The following is a 16507-nucleotide window of genomic DNA, read 5'->3' as shown; positions in this document are numbered from 1 at the left end:
CTGAGATCAGTAATACAGCAGCAGCTTGACATCCTGTGGAGGTTGCCTGAGCCCCCCCCCCACTTCTCTACATCACAACTGTGTGTGTAGATGGTGGTTTATGAATTCACAATTCAGATTGTGATATCTAAGTAAAGATGATCAGAACAATGACTTCCTTTATGAAGTTGATATCCACAATTCCCTTTCATTGTTGGCAGAGGGAAATGCGTTGAATGGAGTTGAGGTTACTGGATAACGACGCATTCTTTGGTTCTGTCAAGTGGCGTATCTGATGAGGTGATTGAACAGAATTTTAAAGGCGGTCGCTAAATATATCCTCTTGCTTTGTGCTGTAGTGGCGTCACAATGGCTATCATGTGATAGGTGACCTGGACTCGGCTCTACTTTCACCAGACAGAACACTACCGAGGTATAGCGTTACAGGTGGTGAGTTATTGAACCGGGGCAGCTGGTCACGTTGCTTGTACCGGAGAATGGAACTGTTATCGCTCTAGATGCATTGACTAATGTCCCTTTGTAAGCAGGTTCAGTTACTGACAGTATCACTAGTCAGCCAATTGAGGTTGCTCTTTGAGCGTCTAGGCCCAGATTAGTCTTGTGTGTGCTTTACCTTCTCTGGCAGCAGTGTACGAGTTCAGACATTTCACCTTCAGCTTTTCCACACAGGGTGAAAAGAACAGTACTGCATCCCTATTGGTAAGAGTTGGATAGTGGCTTGTGTACAGTATTGAAGGTTTTGCTGACAGACTGATTTTTTTGTACCAACAGCCACTGCAGAGGGACATTGAAAAGGGAACCCACAAGCTGTGGGTTGCCATGGACACCTTTTTCCGCCGGCACTTTAGACTGAAAGGTGCGGAACAATGCCAATACAGGCGGCCTGGCGTGGCGGTGCCCACAAGCAAGGCTCGCCGGCGCTCCAGTGTAGGACTGCCCTCTGCTGGCCTGGTCCAACGTAGGCGCTCTAGTGTGGGACTGTCATTCACAGGTCCTGTGGGACGCAGAAGGTCCAGTGCAGGCCTGTCGCCGACTTCTCAATCACAACGAAGACGTTCCAGTGTTGGCCTGCAGTCAGGTTATGTGGGCCGTAGAAGTTCCAGTGTGGGCTTGGCCTGCACTGCTCACCAACAACGCAGGCGCTCCAGCGAGGTGCAGGGGTTACCCCACTGTTATTATGGAGGGGAGCAGCTAGTGAGAACCAGATACTACACCAGGCGACGCTCCAGCACCACCATGGCCTGTGTCAATCCCCGCTTCTCTGTCCGCCGCCGGCGAGCCGCCAAGCTCCGCACCATTGACACCCAACTGCTGGGGCCTTCCATGCTGCTGGCCAGCCTGGTCCAGATGAGTGCGGAGCAGCAGAGGGCACCAGGGGCGCAGGGCGGTGAGGGGGCATCAGGAGAGGGCACTGAGAGCTGCCCCTCCTCCTCGTGCTGCTCCGAGTCGGAAGGGGACAGCTGCAGTCAGAGAGAGTGTAGCACCAGGTCGGAGGGCAGCGGGAGTGAACAAGAGGGGACTGAGGCATCATCATCATCATCATATCCAGAGGGAGAGAGGACGTCTCCATGGCAGGACTGGAATCAGGCTCATAGTATGGCAGCCTTGACGATGGAGAGCATCCAGTCCCGGCCTCTGATCCGCGCCCCGCGCTGCCTGCGCCGTAACTCCTCCCACCTGCTGCCGGCGGAGGCGGTGCACCGTAGCAGGGCGGCCTACGGTGTGCACGGGCACTACCGACGCTCCAGCCAGTTACGGAGGCCTTCCACCATCTCCAACAGCGCCTGGCAAGGCAGGCTAGTCCCCACACCCAGCCGCAGGAGCTCTATAGTGGCCCGCCACTCCTCCCGTTCCCTGTATAGGAACTGTTCCGCTTGCTGGAAGCCCAGGGTCCGCAGGGAGTCCCTCAGCCCCCTGCAGGGCACCTACTATGACCCCCGCCTGGAGACTTGGAGTGGATTCGTCTCGTATGTAGACCCCCTACCTTCGCCTTGGTCACAGGCAATGCTTTTGTGTGTGTGTGTGTATTAGGGAAGTGTGGGGGGGGGGCTTCAATGTCAGAATATACACATCCTGCCCTTCCAACCATACCAGCACTTCCTGGCTGAAGTGTTGATGTCAGTTAAGCAAGTGTTTGTGTCTAAGCCTGCTGCAGTATGTAACTGCAAACTGGGAAATAGTTCATATTTTACACCAAACTCTGCTGACCTTTTGTGTTGCTGATATGTAAAGCTAGGACTTTTGTTTAGTGACTCCTACAGCACCTTTCATGCAGGGTCTCAGTCACACAAACCTGTCAAATATCAAACCTAGACCTCTTGTGTACCTGGCTGCACATTGGCTCAACATTTCAAATGCTGTATATTGTTTGACGCCAGATGTACCATTTCATTATTCATCATGTGTGCTGGACCTCTCTCTTTGATCAGAGCCTACTTTGCTTCCATCAGGGGTGAAGAGTGGGTTTCCCCGTTAGGTTGTGATGCAGTATCCCACTGGGCATGTCATCTCAATGATGCTATTGCAATCATTCAAAGGTGTTGCGTCTGTGTCATTTTCAGGAAGGCCATTGCTAAATCGGGTCTACAGCACCTGTCTGCCCAGCCCAGTGCCTCAGCCCTGGCCAAGTTTGACCCAGACAGGGAGATCCGGAGCAGCTGTGACTGGACCGTAAGTGCAGCCTCTGGCCCAGCTCATTGATTTTGTACCCCATAATGAACTACATGCCCCTAATGAGTTTCAGAGTAGTGTACTTTGTTTACCCAGAGGTACTATTTGGTAGTGGATTCTATGAGCTGAGATTCCTATTTGTCAGGGTAAAAAAAAGAAGGGTGTATTTAATAGACTCTTCCTCCAGGAGAACGCCCTGTATGGGGAGCACATCTGGTTTGAGACCAATGTCTCTGGGGACTTCTGTTACGTCGGAGAGCAGCACTGCTTCGCCAAGACACTGGTGAGTGTGTGTGTGTGTGTGTGTGTGTGTGTGTGTGTGTGTGTGTGTGTGCGTGCAGCTACCCCTGGCCCTGCCTGACATCACAAAGCCACAGATGCTTTGACAGGAACGAGCCCAGAGGAAGAGAGGAATGAACTGATTAGAGAAGATGTATTTGTAGTGCATCCCTAAAGCAAGAAGGGGGAGTATTAACTCCTTGTCACATTTGTTTTTCATCCGTCAGTGGATGTTACTGTCCAGATGTATACCACCTGGTACCATACAGTACACTTCTAGAGAATGCAGATTGTATAGCTCTCTGCAACTGTAAACATTATAGTATGACAAATGGTGCCATGTTATGAATATAAACGCTGTCTCTTCATTTTTTGGAGAACTGATGGGATTATAAAAAGGGTAACTAGGAAGAGAACCTGTAAAAATGAGCCCAATCTTCTTTTTTCAGATGATGGAGAAATGATTTTTTCGATTGCATTATGTGTATGAGATTTAATTCTGACATCTACAGTGTGTGAAAAATATTTAGTTTTAATGCAATGCTCTGTACCAGAGATGTCAAACGCATTCCATAGAGTGTGCTGGTTTTAGTTTTTTCTGTTCAATTAAGACCTAGACAACCAGGTGAGGGGAGTTTCATGCTAATTAGTGGCCTTATTTCATCAATCAAGTACAAGAGAGGATTGAAAACCCGTAGACACTCGACCCTCCGTGGAATGAGTTTGGCACCCCTTGTGTAGAGGCTCCCTCTGGTGTTCACACAACCATAACACACTTCACCTAAGAAGTACTGCTGCCATCTTGAGGGAGTTGCACCCATAGAGGTAGATAGAGGGCCCTTCTTTGCATCTGTGCCATATGGCTTCTGTGACCGCATGGGCAGTTCCATTGAGGTCTTTCTTCATTTTAAAGTAGTCAAGAGTGAATTTTGCCATCTGGAGTGTGTTGTCTGAACAGGTATAAAACCAAGGTTGGTAATTTACTGCCACCTGCAGTTAAGGAATGTTTTCTCAGGTGTATAATTCATTGGCTGATCCCTCCTGATCCCTCTTCAATGGCACTACCCATGCTAAAACAGGCTTTGGGACACTAGAGCGGTCTATATACGTTTATGGTTGTACCCTTGAATTATCACGTTAAAAGAAAGTAATTTAATTCAGGAAGTTTTCATGTATTACTACGAGATGGGTCATTAAATAATATTCTCTCACTCATCTTTTGTCACCACAGCAAAAATCTGTAGCCCGAAAAAAGTGTGCAGCCTGCAAGATAGTGGTTCACACAATCTGCATAGAACAGCTAGAAAAGGTAAGTTTCAAGCCATTTTCCCAACCAATGCTTCACAAACTTTTCATCCATTGAACTGTGATTTCACCTGCAAATGTTGAATCCCGAAAAAATACCGTAAAATCAGCCTTTTCAGATGTTGTCTCTCAAGGAGACAAAATGTTTCCATCGCATCAGGTAAGATGAGATTGAAATGGTAGCCATGCCAACCTAACCCACCCTGCTCCTCTCCAGTTATTCGAGGCTACGCCCTATGAAGACAGCCTGCTTATCGAAGACCCCGCCTTTAGAGTGAGACACTCTGACCTCTCTCAGGATGCTATGGGATATAACTAGTGCTATAACTAGATCATACTCCTTCTCTAACCCTATCTCACTACGCTACCTGACCCATTGACCTCGCCCTCCAATGCTGCACTCTGATTGGGTCATTCTCTGGATAATCAAAGCTGTTTTCCAAATTGGGCTGCTTTGATTGGTCGGCGAATACATTAGGTTGCTTATTGCTAGAGATGTTTAGTTGCTGAATCTCCCTTTTTCCAAAATGTCTTTAACTTCTTCCCATAACTCTGCTAATCTGAGGGTTAGTTTATATCTATTGTTTATACTTTATCTGATGCCGTTATGGTAATGTTATGGTGGAGGTAAAGGTGAAGAGCTGGTTGCGACACTGACATAGTAACACATATTGCACCACAGGTTTCCCTTTTCAGTAACGACTTCTAGGTGAACAAGAACTTCAGCATGTTCACTTTAACCTTATACCTCTCCCGTTGGCCCTTTTGGATTACTGATTCAGCATTCTATTTTGGTGCAGGGGTTTGTCTAACAACATATTGGAAACAGCGACCCAAAAAATAAATCCATGTTTGAAACCATTTGTTTTCTGTACCATGTAGATAAACTTTAGGTGTAAACCATCATTCAGGGAATCGGGGTCTAGGAATATACGAGAGGTAAGTGCATTTTACATTTTATTTTCATTTGATCAGCACGATCATGATACTCATGCTCATACTTTATTTTCATGCATTTTTCGTCTTCCTTTGCCTTTGCCTTGTCATTCTATGTGTCTGTCTCCTCTGTAACCCTTCCCTCTCCTCCTGTCCCTGCTTCCCTTTTTCCCCTTGACCTTCTCTCTTGACCTTTGACCTTAGCCAGTCCTCCAAAGACAAGGTGCTCTAAAGTGCCTCAGGCGGATGGCTAACTGCATGGCCACCCCTTTCCTGAGCCAGTCCCAGGTACCATCCCACCCGAACTCCCCAGATCACCCCAACCAAAAGCCACAGTTATGGGGGCAGTAGGAGAGTAATGCCTGACTAGTTGATGCTTGACTAATGATTTCAAAGACTGGGTAACCCCCATGTCCTATAGTCCTCCAGAGCTAGCTTTCGGTGTCCAAGTTAAAATCCCCTCATCATACATTCGCATTTTAAAATTGTAGTAATTTTCCAACAATCTTATACAGAACGACCTACATTCATCTTAAGATGGCTGTTTGAGACAACATATCACAATCGTGTCAAGTACATATTCCCTCAACAAAGTATTCATCGGGCAAAGTCAGTGCTGGTGGGACAAGAAGTGTTTTCTGTGTGTGTTTTTTGAGGGGTGGGGGGTGTCGGAGGCACCATACCTCTGACTGGGCTGAGCTGCCCTCCCGTAGTGATTATAGGGCCAAGAGACCAGAGGTGGCAGAACGGAGTGCTCAGGTTGGTATGTAGGGCTTGAACATAGTCTGAAGATAAAGAGGTGCAGTTCCCCTTGCTGGTCCGTAGCTTTGACCGGAAACCAGTGGAGTGTGCGGAGGAGCAGGGTGACATGGGAGAACTTAGGAAGGTTGAACACCAGGCGGCTGCAGCATTCTGGATAAGTTGCAGGAGTTTGATGGCAATGTGGGGTGCCCAACCAACAGAGTTGCAGTAGTCTAGACGAGAGATGACAAGTGCCTCAATTAGGACATGCGCTGCTTCCTGTGTGAAGAAATGTTGTACTCTACAGATGTTGTAGAGCATAAACCTGTAGGAGCGAGTCACTGCTTTGATGTTTTCAGAAAACGACAGGGTGTTGTCCAGGGTCACTCCAAGGTTCTTTGCACTCTGGGAAGGGACACCGTGGAGTTGTCAACCGTGATGGAGAGTTCTTGAAGTGGACAGGCCTTCCCAGGGAGGAAGAGCCATTTGGTCAAGGTTGAGCTTGAGCTTGAGGTGGTGGGTCGACATCCAAGCTGAGAAGTCTGACAGGCACACAGAAGATGTGTGTCACCACCTTGGTGTCAGAATGGGGAAAGGAGAAGAGAAGTTGAGTGTCATCCACATAGCAATGATAGGAGAGACCATGTGAGGATATGACGCCGCCGAGTGACTTTGTGTAAAGAAAAAAAGGAGGGCCTAGAACCGAGCCCTGGGGGACACCAGTAGTGAGATCACGTGGTGCAGACACAGATCCTCTTCATGCCACTTGGTAGGAGTGACCTGCCAGGTAGGATGCAATCCAGGAGGGTGCAGAGCCTGAGACGCCCAACCCTAAGAGGGTGGAGAGGAGGATCTGATCATTCACGGTGCCAAAGGCACTGGATAGATCTAAGAGGAGGAGAACAAAGGAGAGCGAGAGTCAGCTTAGTCAGAGCGGAGAGCCTCTGTGACACAGAGGAAAGCGGTCTCAGTTGAGTGAGCTGCCTTGAAGCCTGACTGGTTAGGGTAAAGAAGTTAGTTCTGAGAGAAATAACCAGAGAGTTTGTCAGAGACAGCACGCTCAAATGTTTTGGAATGAAAAAATGAAGCGATACCGGTTTGTAGTTTTTGACGTCAGAGGCCGAATGTTGGTTTCTTGAGGAGGGGAGCAACTCTGGCCATCTTGAAGTCAGAGGGGACGCAGCCAGGGATCAGGGAGTTGATGAGGGAAGTGAAAAATGGGAGAATGTCTCCAAAAATGATATGGTGAAGAGATGCGGGGATGTTGTCGGACGGCCGGACCTCAATCGTCGCAGGATTTCATCTAGAGAGAGCGGGGAGAAGGAGATCAAGGCATATGGTAGTGTGTGTGGGACCAGTGGACTGAGTGAAAGAGGAATGGATGTCGTAAAACTTTTTTTTTGCAAAGTCATCCGCAGACAGTGAGGAGAGAGGTGAAGGATTAAGGAGGGAAGAGAAAGTGGAGAAGAGTTTCCCAGGTTTAGAGGTGGAAGCTTGAAATTTAGAGTGATAGGAAGCGGCTTTAGCAGTGGATACAAAAGAAGAGAAGGTAGAGAGGAGGGAGTGGAAGGATGATAGGTATTCCAGAAGTTTCGTTTTCTTCCATTTCTGTTCAGCTGCCCAAAGCCCTGTTCTGTTAGCATACCACACTTAGTCATTATTACCACAGAACTGGGTTTATAATGGAGTCCTATACACAATAATGTTCAATGTGTCTGGCCAAACCTCTGACATCGCTAATGATAAACTCAACACAAGCTTTCCCTGATCTCACTCACCATTGTCTACATGTACTAAAAAATTGGAAATCCACAGTATTTTAAATTGCGAATTTGTGAGTGAGTTGATTAATGTGTTTATGAACGTCGGTTTTCCAGCCCACCGTAGTGCGGCACCATTGGGTCCACCGGAGACGCCAGGATGGGAAGTGTCGCCAGTGCGGGAAGGTGAGCATGGTTATAATATCAATTAATTCAACAATCTGATGAAACAAGTTTTTCTTGAGGGTACGTTACATCTTATATCTGATTTAATTTCTCTCCAGGGTTTCCAGCAGAAGTTTGCCTTTCATAGCAAAGAGATTGTGGCCATCAGCTGTTCATGGTGTAAACAGGCAGTAAGTTGGAAGGTTGATTGTACTGTACAGATGTAGGATCTTAATTTGACCAGTATTGTCGCAGCTACATAATTCTACAGCAATGTCACCTTGTCTGAGAGAGATTTGCATGTTTATCCAAACTTCACGCCAGGGTAAGCCTATATGAAACACAGCCCTTATTTTAAGTGTTTCTAAAATCCCCTACGGGAAAAATGACTGGTGGGAAAATGATTGGGACCATTTCCCTGTTTGACCGCTAGGTTTTATGGGTATTATGACACATCCACTGTGGGCTCTATTTGATATTTATATATGATTGATGTTATGTTTGTAAATTGGTCTATTGTAAATTCAGTCTATAACTGAGATACCGATTTAAAATCTACTACTAATATTAGCTGGCCAAAATTAGGCTACATGAAAAGTGCAACACTGTTAATATACAGTTGAAGTCGGAAGTTTATATACACTTAGGTTGGAGTCATTAAAACTAGTTTTTCAACAACTCCACAAATTTCTTGTTAACAAACTATAATTTTGGCAAGTCTGTTGGGACATCTAATTTGTGCATGACAAAAGCAATTTTTCCATCAATTGTTTACAGACAGATTATTTCACTTATAATTCACTGTATCACAATTCCAGTGGGTCAGAAGTTTAAATACACTAAGTTGACTTTGCCTTTAAACAGCTTGGAAAATTTCAGAACATCATGCCATGGCTTTAGAAGCTTCTTATAAGATAATTTACATCATTTGAGTCAATTGGATGTGTACCTGTGAATGTATTTCAAGGCCTACCTTCAAACTCAGTGCCTATTTACTTTACATCATGGGAAAATCAAAAGAAATCAGCCAAGACCTCAGAAAAATTTTAGACCTCCACAAGTTTGGTTCATCCTTGGGAGCAATTTCCAAATGCCTGAAGGTACCACGTTCATCTGTACAAACAATAGTAAGCAAGTATAAACACCATGGGTCCACGCAGCCGTCATACCGCTCAGGAAGGAGACTGTCTCCTAGTTCTGTCTCCTAGAGATGAATGTACTTTGGTGCAAATCAGAACAACAGCAAAGGACCTTGTGAAGATGCTGGAGGAAACCGGTACAAAAGTATCTACAGAGAATTGCGAAAGTATTCGGCCCCCTTGAACTTTGCGACCTTTTGCCACATTTCAGGCTTCAAACATAATGATATAAAACTGTATTTTTTTGTGAAGAATCAACAACAAGTGGGACACAATCATGAAGTGGAACGACATTTATTGGATATTTCAAACTTTTTTAACAAATCAAAAACTGAAAAATTGGGCGTGCAAAATTATTCAGCCCCCTTAAGTTAATACTTTGTAGCGCCACCTTTTGCTGCGATTACAGCTGTAAGTCGCTTGGGGTATGTCTCTATCAGTTTTGCACATCGAGAGACTGACATTTTTTCCCATTCCTCCTTGCAAAACAGCTCGAGCTCAGTGAGGTTGGATGGAGAGCATTTGTGAACAGCAGTTTTCAGTTCTTTCCACAGATTCTCGATTGGATTCAGGTCTGGACTTTGACTTGGCCATTCTAACACCTGGATATGTTTATTTTTTAACCATTCCATTGTAGATTTTGCTTTATGTTTTGGATCATTGTCTTGTTGGAAGACAAATCTCCGTCCCAGTCTCAGGTCTTTCGCAGACTCCATCAGGTTTTCTTCCAGAATGGTCCTGTATTTGGCTCCATCCATCTTCCCATCAATTTTAACCATCTTCCCTGTCCCTGCTGAAGAAAAGCAGGCCCAAACCATGATGCTGCCCCCACCATGTTTGACAGTGGGGATGGTATGTTCAGCTGTGTTGCTTTTACGCCAAACATAACGTTTTGCATTGTTGCCAAAAAGTTAAATTTTGGTTTCATCTGACCAGAGCACCTTATTCCACATGTTTGGTGTGTCTCCCAGGTGGCTTGTGGCAAACTTTAAACAACACTTTTTATGGATATCTTTAAGAAATGGCTTTCTTCTTGCCACTCTTCCATAAAGGCCAGATTTGTGCAATATACGACTGATTGTTGTCCTATGGACAGAGTCTCCCACCTCAGCTGTAGATCTCTGCAGTTCATCCAGAGTGATCATGGGCCTCTTGGCTGCATCTCTGATCAGTCTTCTCCTTGTATGAGCTGAAAGTTTAGAGGGACGGCCAGGTCTTGGTAGATTTGCAGTGGTCTGATACTCCTTCCATTTCAATATTATTGCTTGCACAGTGCTCCTTGGGATGTTTAAAGCTTGGGAAATCTTTTTGTATCCAAACCCGGCTTTAAACTTCTTCACAACAGTATCTCACACCTGCCTGGTGTGTTCCTTGTTCTTCATGATGCTCTCTGCGCTTTTAACGGACCTCTGAGACTATCACAGTGCAGGTGCATTTATACGGAGACTTGATTACACACAGGTGGATTGTATTTATCATCATTAGTCATTTAGGTCAACATTGGATCATTCAGAGATCCTCACTGAACTTCTGGAGAGAGTTTGCTGCACTGAAAGTAAAGGGGCTGAATAATTTTGCACGCCCAATTTTTCAGTTTTTGATTTGTTAAAAAAGTTTGAAATATCCAATAAATGTCGTTCCACTTCATGATTGTGTCCCACTTGTTGTTGATTCTTCACAAAAAAATACAGTTTTATATCTTTATGTTTGAAGCCTGAAATGTGGCAAAAGGTCGCAAAGTTCAAGGGGGCCGAATACTTTCGCAAGGCACTGTATATCCATAGTAAAACGAGTCCTATATCGAGATAACCCGAAAGGCCGCTCAGCAAGGAAGAAGCCACTGCTCCAAAACCGCCATAAAAAAGCCAGACTACGGTTTGCAACTGCACATGGCGACAAAGATTGTACTTTTTGGAGAAATGTCCTCTGGTCTGATGAAACAAAAATAGAACTGTTTGACCATAATGACCATCATTATGTTTGGAGGAGAAAGGGGGAGGCTTGCAAGCCAAAGAACATTGTGAAGCACGGGGGTGGCAGCATCATGTTGTGGGGGTGCTTTGCTGCAGGAGGGACTGGTGCACTTCACAAAATAGATGGCATCATGAGGCAGGAAATGTATGTGGATATATTGAAGCGACATCTCAAGACATCAGTCAGTTAAAGCTTGGTCGCAAATGAGTCTTCCAAATGGACAATGACCCAAGCATACTTCTAAAGTTGTGGCAAAAAGGCTTAAGGACAACAAAGTCCGTATGGGAGTGGCCATCACAAAGCCCGTACCTCATTCCTATAGAAACTTTGCGGGCGGAACTGAAAAAACGTGTGCGAACAAGGAGGCCTTACAAACCTGACTCAGTTACACCAGCTCTGTCAGGAGGAATGGGCCAAAATTCAACCAACTTATTGTGGGAAGCTTGTGGAAGGCTACCCGACACGTTTGACCCAAGTTAAGCAATTTAAAGGCAATGCTAATGTAACAGTATAACTTTAGACCGTCCCCTCGCCCATACCTGGGAGCGAACCAGGGACCCTCTTCACACATCAACATAAGTCACCCACGAAGCATCGTTAGCCATCGCTCCACAAAAGCCGCTGCCCTTGCAAGGGGAACTACTACTTCAAGGTCTCAGAGCAAGTGACGTCACCGATTGAAATGCTATTTAGCGCAAACCACCGCTAACTAAGCTAGTGTTTCACATCCGTTACACTACCAAATACTAATTGCGTGTATGTAAACCTCTCACCCACTGGGAATTTGATGAAAGAAATAAAAGCTGAAATAAATAATTCTCTCTACTATTATTCTGACATTTCACATTCTTAAAATAAAGTGGTGATCCTAACTGACCAAAGACAGGGCATTGTTACTAGGATTAAATGTCAGGAATTGTGAAAATCTGAGTTTAAATGTATTTGGCTAAGGTATATGTAAACTTCCGACTTCAACTGTATATACTGTTTTCAGGGAATACATGTAAATCACGAGGCTCATCTGCATGGATGATGATGACGTGTGTCTGTATGCTTTATGCTTAATTGAGACATTTGTATGAGTGTCTGTGTTGTGTCTGTGTTGAATGACAACACTTCCAATGAATATGGATGTGTGTGATCACTGGTGTATTCACCCTCTGTAAAGGTTGTATGTATGTTTATGTGAGACAGTTGTGTGAGGGTCTGTGTTGAGTGTTTTAAATGAATGATGTGTGTTGGTGTGTGTTGTGCTCACTGCTGCCGTCTTTTCCTCTGTCCCTCTCCCTACTCTAGTATCACAACAAGGTGTCCTGCTTCATGCTGCAGCAGATCGAGGAGTCCTGCTCCCTGGGTGCTCATGCCTCTGTCATCGTACCCCCTACTTGGATCCTCCGGGTTCGCAGACCTCAGGTAATTTTTTTTTTTTATGAATAAAATGTTAGTTTTTTTTAAATAGATGTATATTGTCACATGCACTGGATAGGTACAGTGAAATGTTGTTTTACAGTGTTGGCCGTAGTAGGTTGGTGCCTCCGGAGCAAATTAAAGTTACGTGCCTTGCTCAAGGTCAGAGATTGTTCACCTTGTTGGCCCGGGTATTTGAACCAGCAACCTTTTTGAACCAACACTCTAACCACTACACTACCTGCCGCCCCGACAGTCACAAAATACACCGTCACACAATACACTTCCAAGTATTCAGATATTCACTGCCACCATGCGAGTTTACAACGTGCAATGGTATGCTTCCCCAAATACTTTGTGGTGCCATTGCACTGCGAAGCCAACAGAGGGTGGCAGTCATCCGTTAGTTTGAGCAGTCAACAGTTCAGATAGATTACAGTGTATTATTTACAGTTGATCAAATGCTGTTCCTTATATAAATGGAATACCAGCGTGACAGTTAATCCTCATGTGTTATTCTTTTAGACCTCACTAAAGTCGAGCAAAAAGAAAAAACGGACCTCGTTTAAGCGCAAGTCCAGCAAAAAGGGAGTAGAGGTGAGTTCATCATCCATTACAAATGGCATTTCCTACCGTTTGTAATGTGAGGAGACGTACGTAACTGAAACGTCCTTTGCTGATTAGCCTGAGGGGCATCATTTCCCTTTATACCGCATCTGTTGTGAACTGTTCAATTGGTTTTACGTTGAAATATTATACTTGAAGTACATACTTATGAAATGGTAGCGAAAAGGGCAATGTCAAACTAATGACGAGGTATTATCGATGTAGACAGTCTTGACCCTTATCAAATCACTGCTGACACAACCCAGCCAGGATGTGCTTGTCAATACATCCTTCCTGGCGACATCCAGTGTCGAATACCATGGCTTGAATGCATTTACATGACAAGTGCATGTACAGAAATAATTCTCTCTCTTGTCTGGCCTTGCGTCGGTTAGCCAGCCCTCCAAAGACAAGGCGCTCTAAAGCGCTTCAGACGGAGCCAGTCCCAGGTACCATCCCACCCCAACTCCCCAGATCACCCCAGAAACCACAGTTATGGAGACTGTATTGATCAATTCAACTGTGCACAGTCTTAGACAACTGTATACTCTTTGGCTATACTATGTCTCGTAGAGAGTAGGAAGTATCCACGCAGCGTCAGCTCTATGCCATTTTCATTTTAGTGAGTTAATTTGGCATAATGTTACACGAGTCTGACGCGATAGTTTATAACAAAACATCAGTAAAAGCAGTTCTCCCCTTAGGAAACCAACACTGTACAATCAGTCTCTCATCTTTCACCTCTCTAAATCCATCCCTTTATTTCCTCTGCCCCTCTCCCTTCCTCTTTGTGCAGGAGGCGCGCTGGAAGCCCTTCATAGTTAGACCCATTCCCTCTCAGCTCATGAAGCCGCTGTTGGTGTTTGTCAACCCAAAGAGTGGGGGGAATCAGGTGAGAGACGTGTTGTCTGTGCTGGAGCTGTCAGTGCAGGCCCAGTGGGCCGAGGCCAACACCAGTCACAGGTGTAATCCCCGACTGGTCTGTAAGCCGTCTGTGAGATGAAACACTGTCTGTGTCTTAAAGAGTCTTTCAGAAGTCCAGTCATACCTCTCATACCTCACGCATTTGTCTGGATCACTCAATAATATACTAGTCAGTTAATCAAATACTTCTTTATTATGATGATGATGATGATGATGATGATGATGATGATGATGATGATGAGGAACTGGTAGTAATTGTACTCCTACTCATTTTCAGGGAGCCAAGATTATCCAGTCGTTCATGTGGTACCTGAACCCTCGCCAAGTATTTGACCTGAGTCTGGGAGGACCCAAGGATGGGTAAGTTTCTCAAAAATAGCAGGTGCAAACTTTGTACTAAGTGCCGAATTGTTACTGACTCTGGCCCTTAAAAATAAATCTCATCATCATTACGTATAGGTCTTGGAGCTCTTCCATTACTCTGTGCTCACTGGCGCAGAGCTCCTTCTCATTAGATCTAATATATGTATGTGTGTGTATATATATATATATCTCTCCAAAAGAAGTCGTTCTAATTCCAAGTATTATTTTGATATTCTTTTTTGCTCTTCCTATGGATACACTATGGTATTATTCTGTCTGCCCAGGAGCCATTTGCTGTATAGGACTCCCCTTCACTGTGAATGCTGCCGATTTTAACTGAGTGTGGGAGACCTTCATTAACAGGCTTGATACTGTGGACTGACTGTGACAGAAAGCTAGAAGTTGATTTTGTCTCTTGCTCTGTCTCTCCAAGGTTAGAAATGTACCGTAAGGTGCATAACCTGAGGATACTGGCATGCGGAGGGGATGGCACGGTGAGTAGAAACAACAGCAATGCCAACAGCAATCTTTTTAAGCAATACACAGACATTCCTGAACTATTTTAGCCGCAAACTTTACTTTGTGATCAGTCAAATAACAGCACACAGTGTCTGGTGTTTTCCCTTAAAGGCATTTGACCCCATCTTAGTGATCTAAGCCCTGAACTTTGATGGTTATCTAAGTGATTGAACAGCAACACACACTATGCTGCAGGTGCAGTTTGTTAAGCTGTTCAAACATGTATTCCTTAAGCAAGGACAATAGCAATGTTTGGCATGTTGTTGAAGGGCACATCACATGATGTTTTTGATAATATGTCTGTTGTATGGTGTGTGTGTAGGTGGGTTGGATCCTGTCTGCTCTGGACCAGCTCCAACTGAACCCCCAGCCTGCAGTAGCCATCCTGCCTCTGGGGACAGGCAACGACCTGGCCAGGACCCTCAACTGGGGGGGTGTGAGTATCTCAACCATATCTGGACAACATATACACGGAGGAACACTTTTTTAAATATTGAGTTAGCAGCCCCCCCTCTCTTTTTACCCTCAGAACAACCTCAATTACCTCAGGGCATGGACTCTACGAGGTGTTCCACAGGGATGCTGGCCCATGTTCACCTCAATGCTTCCCACAGTTGTGTCAAGTTGGCTGGATGTCCTTTGGGCGGTGAACCATTCTTGATACACACCGGAAACTGTTGAGCGTTATAAAATAAAAAAACAGCAGCGTTGCAGTTCTTGACGCACTCAAACCTGTCTATATGTGCCCTCTGAATGGCACACATACACAACCCATGTCTCAATTGTCTCGAGGCTTAAAAATCCTTCATTAACCCGGACTCCTCCCCTTCGTCTCCACTGATTTTGTATTGGATTTAACAAGTGACACCAATAAGGGAGCACAGCTTTCACCTGGATTCACCTGGTCAATGGAAAGAGCAGGTGTTCCTAATATTTTGTACACTCGGTGTATACCCCTCAAAGCTGTGCTTTTCCATAGTCGTTGAACAATGCAGGTGCACAGTTAACTCTGTAGAGGGCACCAGAATCATGACTATAGCCGCTTATTATTTTCTTGAAAAATGTCTTGAAGAATTTATATCCCTCAGGAGGAACGAGCTGCTTTCTACAATGAACTGTGTTTAATGCTCTTGGTGTTTTCCTTCTCTATTCCTCCCCTCTCCAGGGTTACACAGATGAACCGGTGTCTAAGATCCTGTCTCATGTAGAGGATGGGAACGTCGTCCAGCTCGACCGGTGGAATCTAATAGTGGAGCCCAACCAGGATGCTGTTGCAGAGGAGAGGGATGAGCAGCAGACTGACAAGGTGAACAAACCCCCTCTCGTCCAAGATCCTGTACTGCTGACATGGACTGTCAACATTTGATGGTGTGGATGCGTGATGCAGGGAATGAGGATGGATCAAATTTGAACTTAGTGCTAGCTCTTTTTACCTGGTGTGTTACTGGTGTGTTTGTAATTACAGCGTAAATCAGGTCTTGACTGTGATGAGTTCATCGAGCCCCAGAGAACTAACCTCTGTACAATGTCACAACATCATTTGTTTATTGTGAATAGGGTCATGGCTGGCCACACACCAACATACCTCAGTGACCTTTCCATTATTTAATGGTTAGTTAGTTCTAAAAGTTGAGAGAGTTTATCAACTAGAAGCACAATGTTGCTCTACGACCTCAAACATGATGTATTGTTATATATTTTTTTATTTACGGCAGTGAG

General features: G+C 45.0%; 1 protein-coding gene across 17 annotated transcripts in view; it reads left to right on the top strand.

Annotated features, from left to right (window-relative positions):
- Nucleotides 1–16507, top strand: part of LOC110506319 (diacylglycerol kinase zeta) — a 143289-nt gene that overhangs the window by 88030 nt on the left and 38752 nt on the right. For 5 of the 17 annotated variants that reach the window (XM_036963983.1, XM_036963980.1, XM_036963987.1 and 2 more), the window contains exons 2-17: nucleotides 772–1967; nucleotides 2562–2670; nucleotides 2858–2953; nucleotides 4181–4258; nucleotides 4472–4528; nucleotides 5137–5193; nucleotides 5395–5478; nucleotides 7809–7877; nucleotides 7976–8047; nucleotides 12266–12382; nucleotides 12902–12973; nucleotides 13779–13874; nucleotides 14184–14266; nucleotides 14703–14763; nucleotides 15111–15224; nucleotides 15954–16094. In XM_036963983.1, coding sequence (XP_036819878.1) covers nucleotides 820–1967; nucleotides 2562–2670; nucleotides 2858–2953; nucleotides 4181–4258; nucleotides 4472–4528; nucleotides 5137–5193; nucleotides 5395–5478; nucleotides 7809–7877; nucleotides 7976–8047; nucleotides 12266–12382; nucleotides 12902–12973; nucleotides 13779–13874; nucleotides 14184–14266; nucleotides 14703–14763; nucleotides 15111–15224; nucleotides 15954–16094 — 2454 coding nt within the window. In that variant the 5' untranslated portion in view covers nucleotides 772–819. The remainder of the gene's footprint in view (nucleotides 1–771; nucleotides 1968–2561; nucleotides 2671–2857; nucleotides 2954–4180; nucleotides 4259–4471; nucleotides 4529–5136; nucleotides 5194–5394; nucleotides 5479–7808; nucleotides 7878–7975; nucleotides 8048–12265; nucleotides 12383–12901; nucleotides 12974–13778; nucleotides 13875–14183; nucleotides 14267–14702; nucleotides 14764–15110; nucleotides 15225–15953; nucleotides 16095–16507) is intronic. The other 12 variants (XM_036963989.1, XM_036963995.1, XM_036963992.1 and 9 more) reach the window with 6 other exon arrangements.

This window comes from Oncorhynchus mykiss, chromosome 26, assembly GCF_013265735.2.
Source record: "Oncorhynchus mykiss isolate Arlee chromosome 26, USDA_OmykA_1.1, whole genome shotgun sequence".
Taxonomy (NCBI): Eukaryota; Metazoa; Chordata; class Actinopteri; order Salmoniformes; family Salmonidae; genus Oncorhynchus; species Oncorhynchus mykiss.
This window is presented reverse-complemented; position numbering and strand designations above follow the sequence as displayed.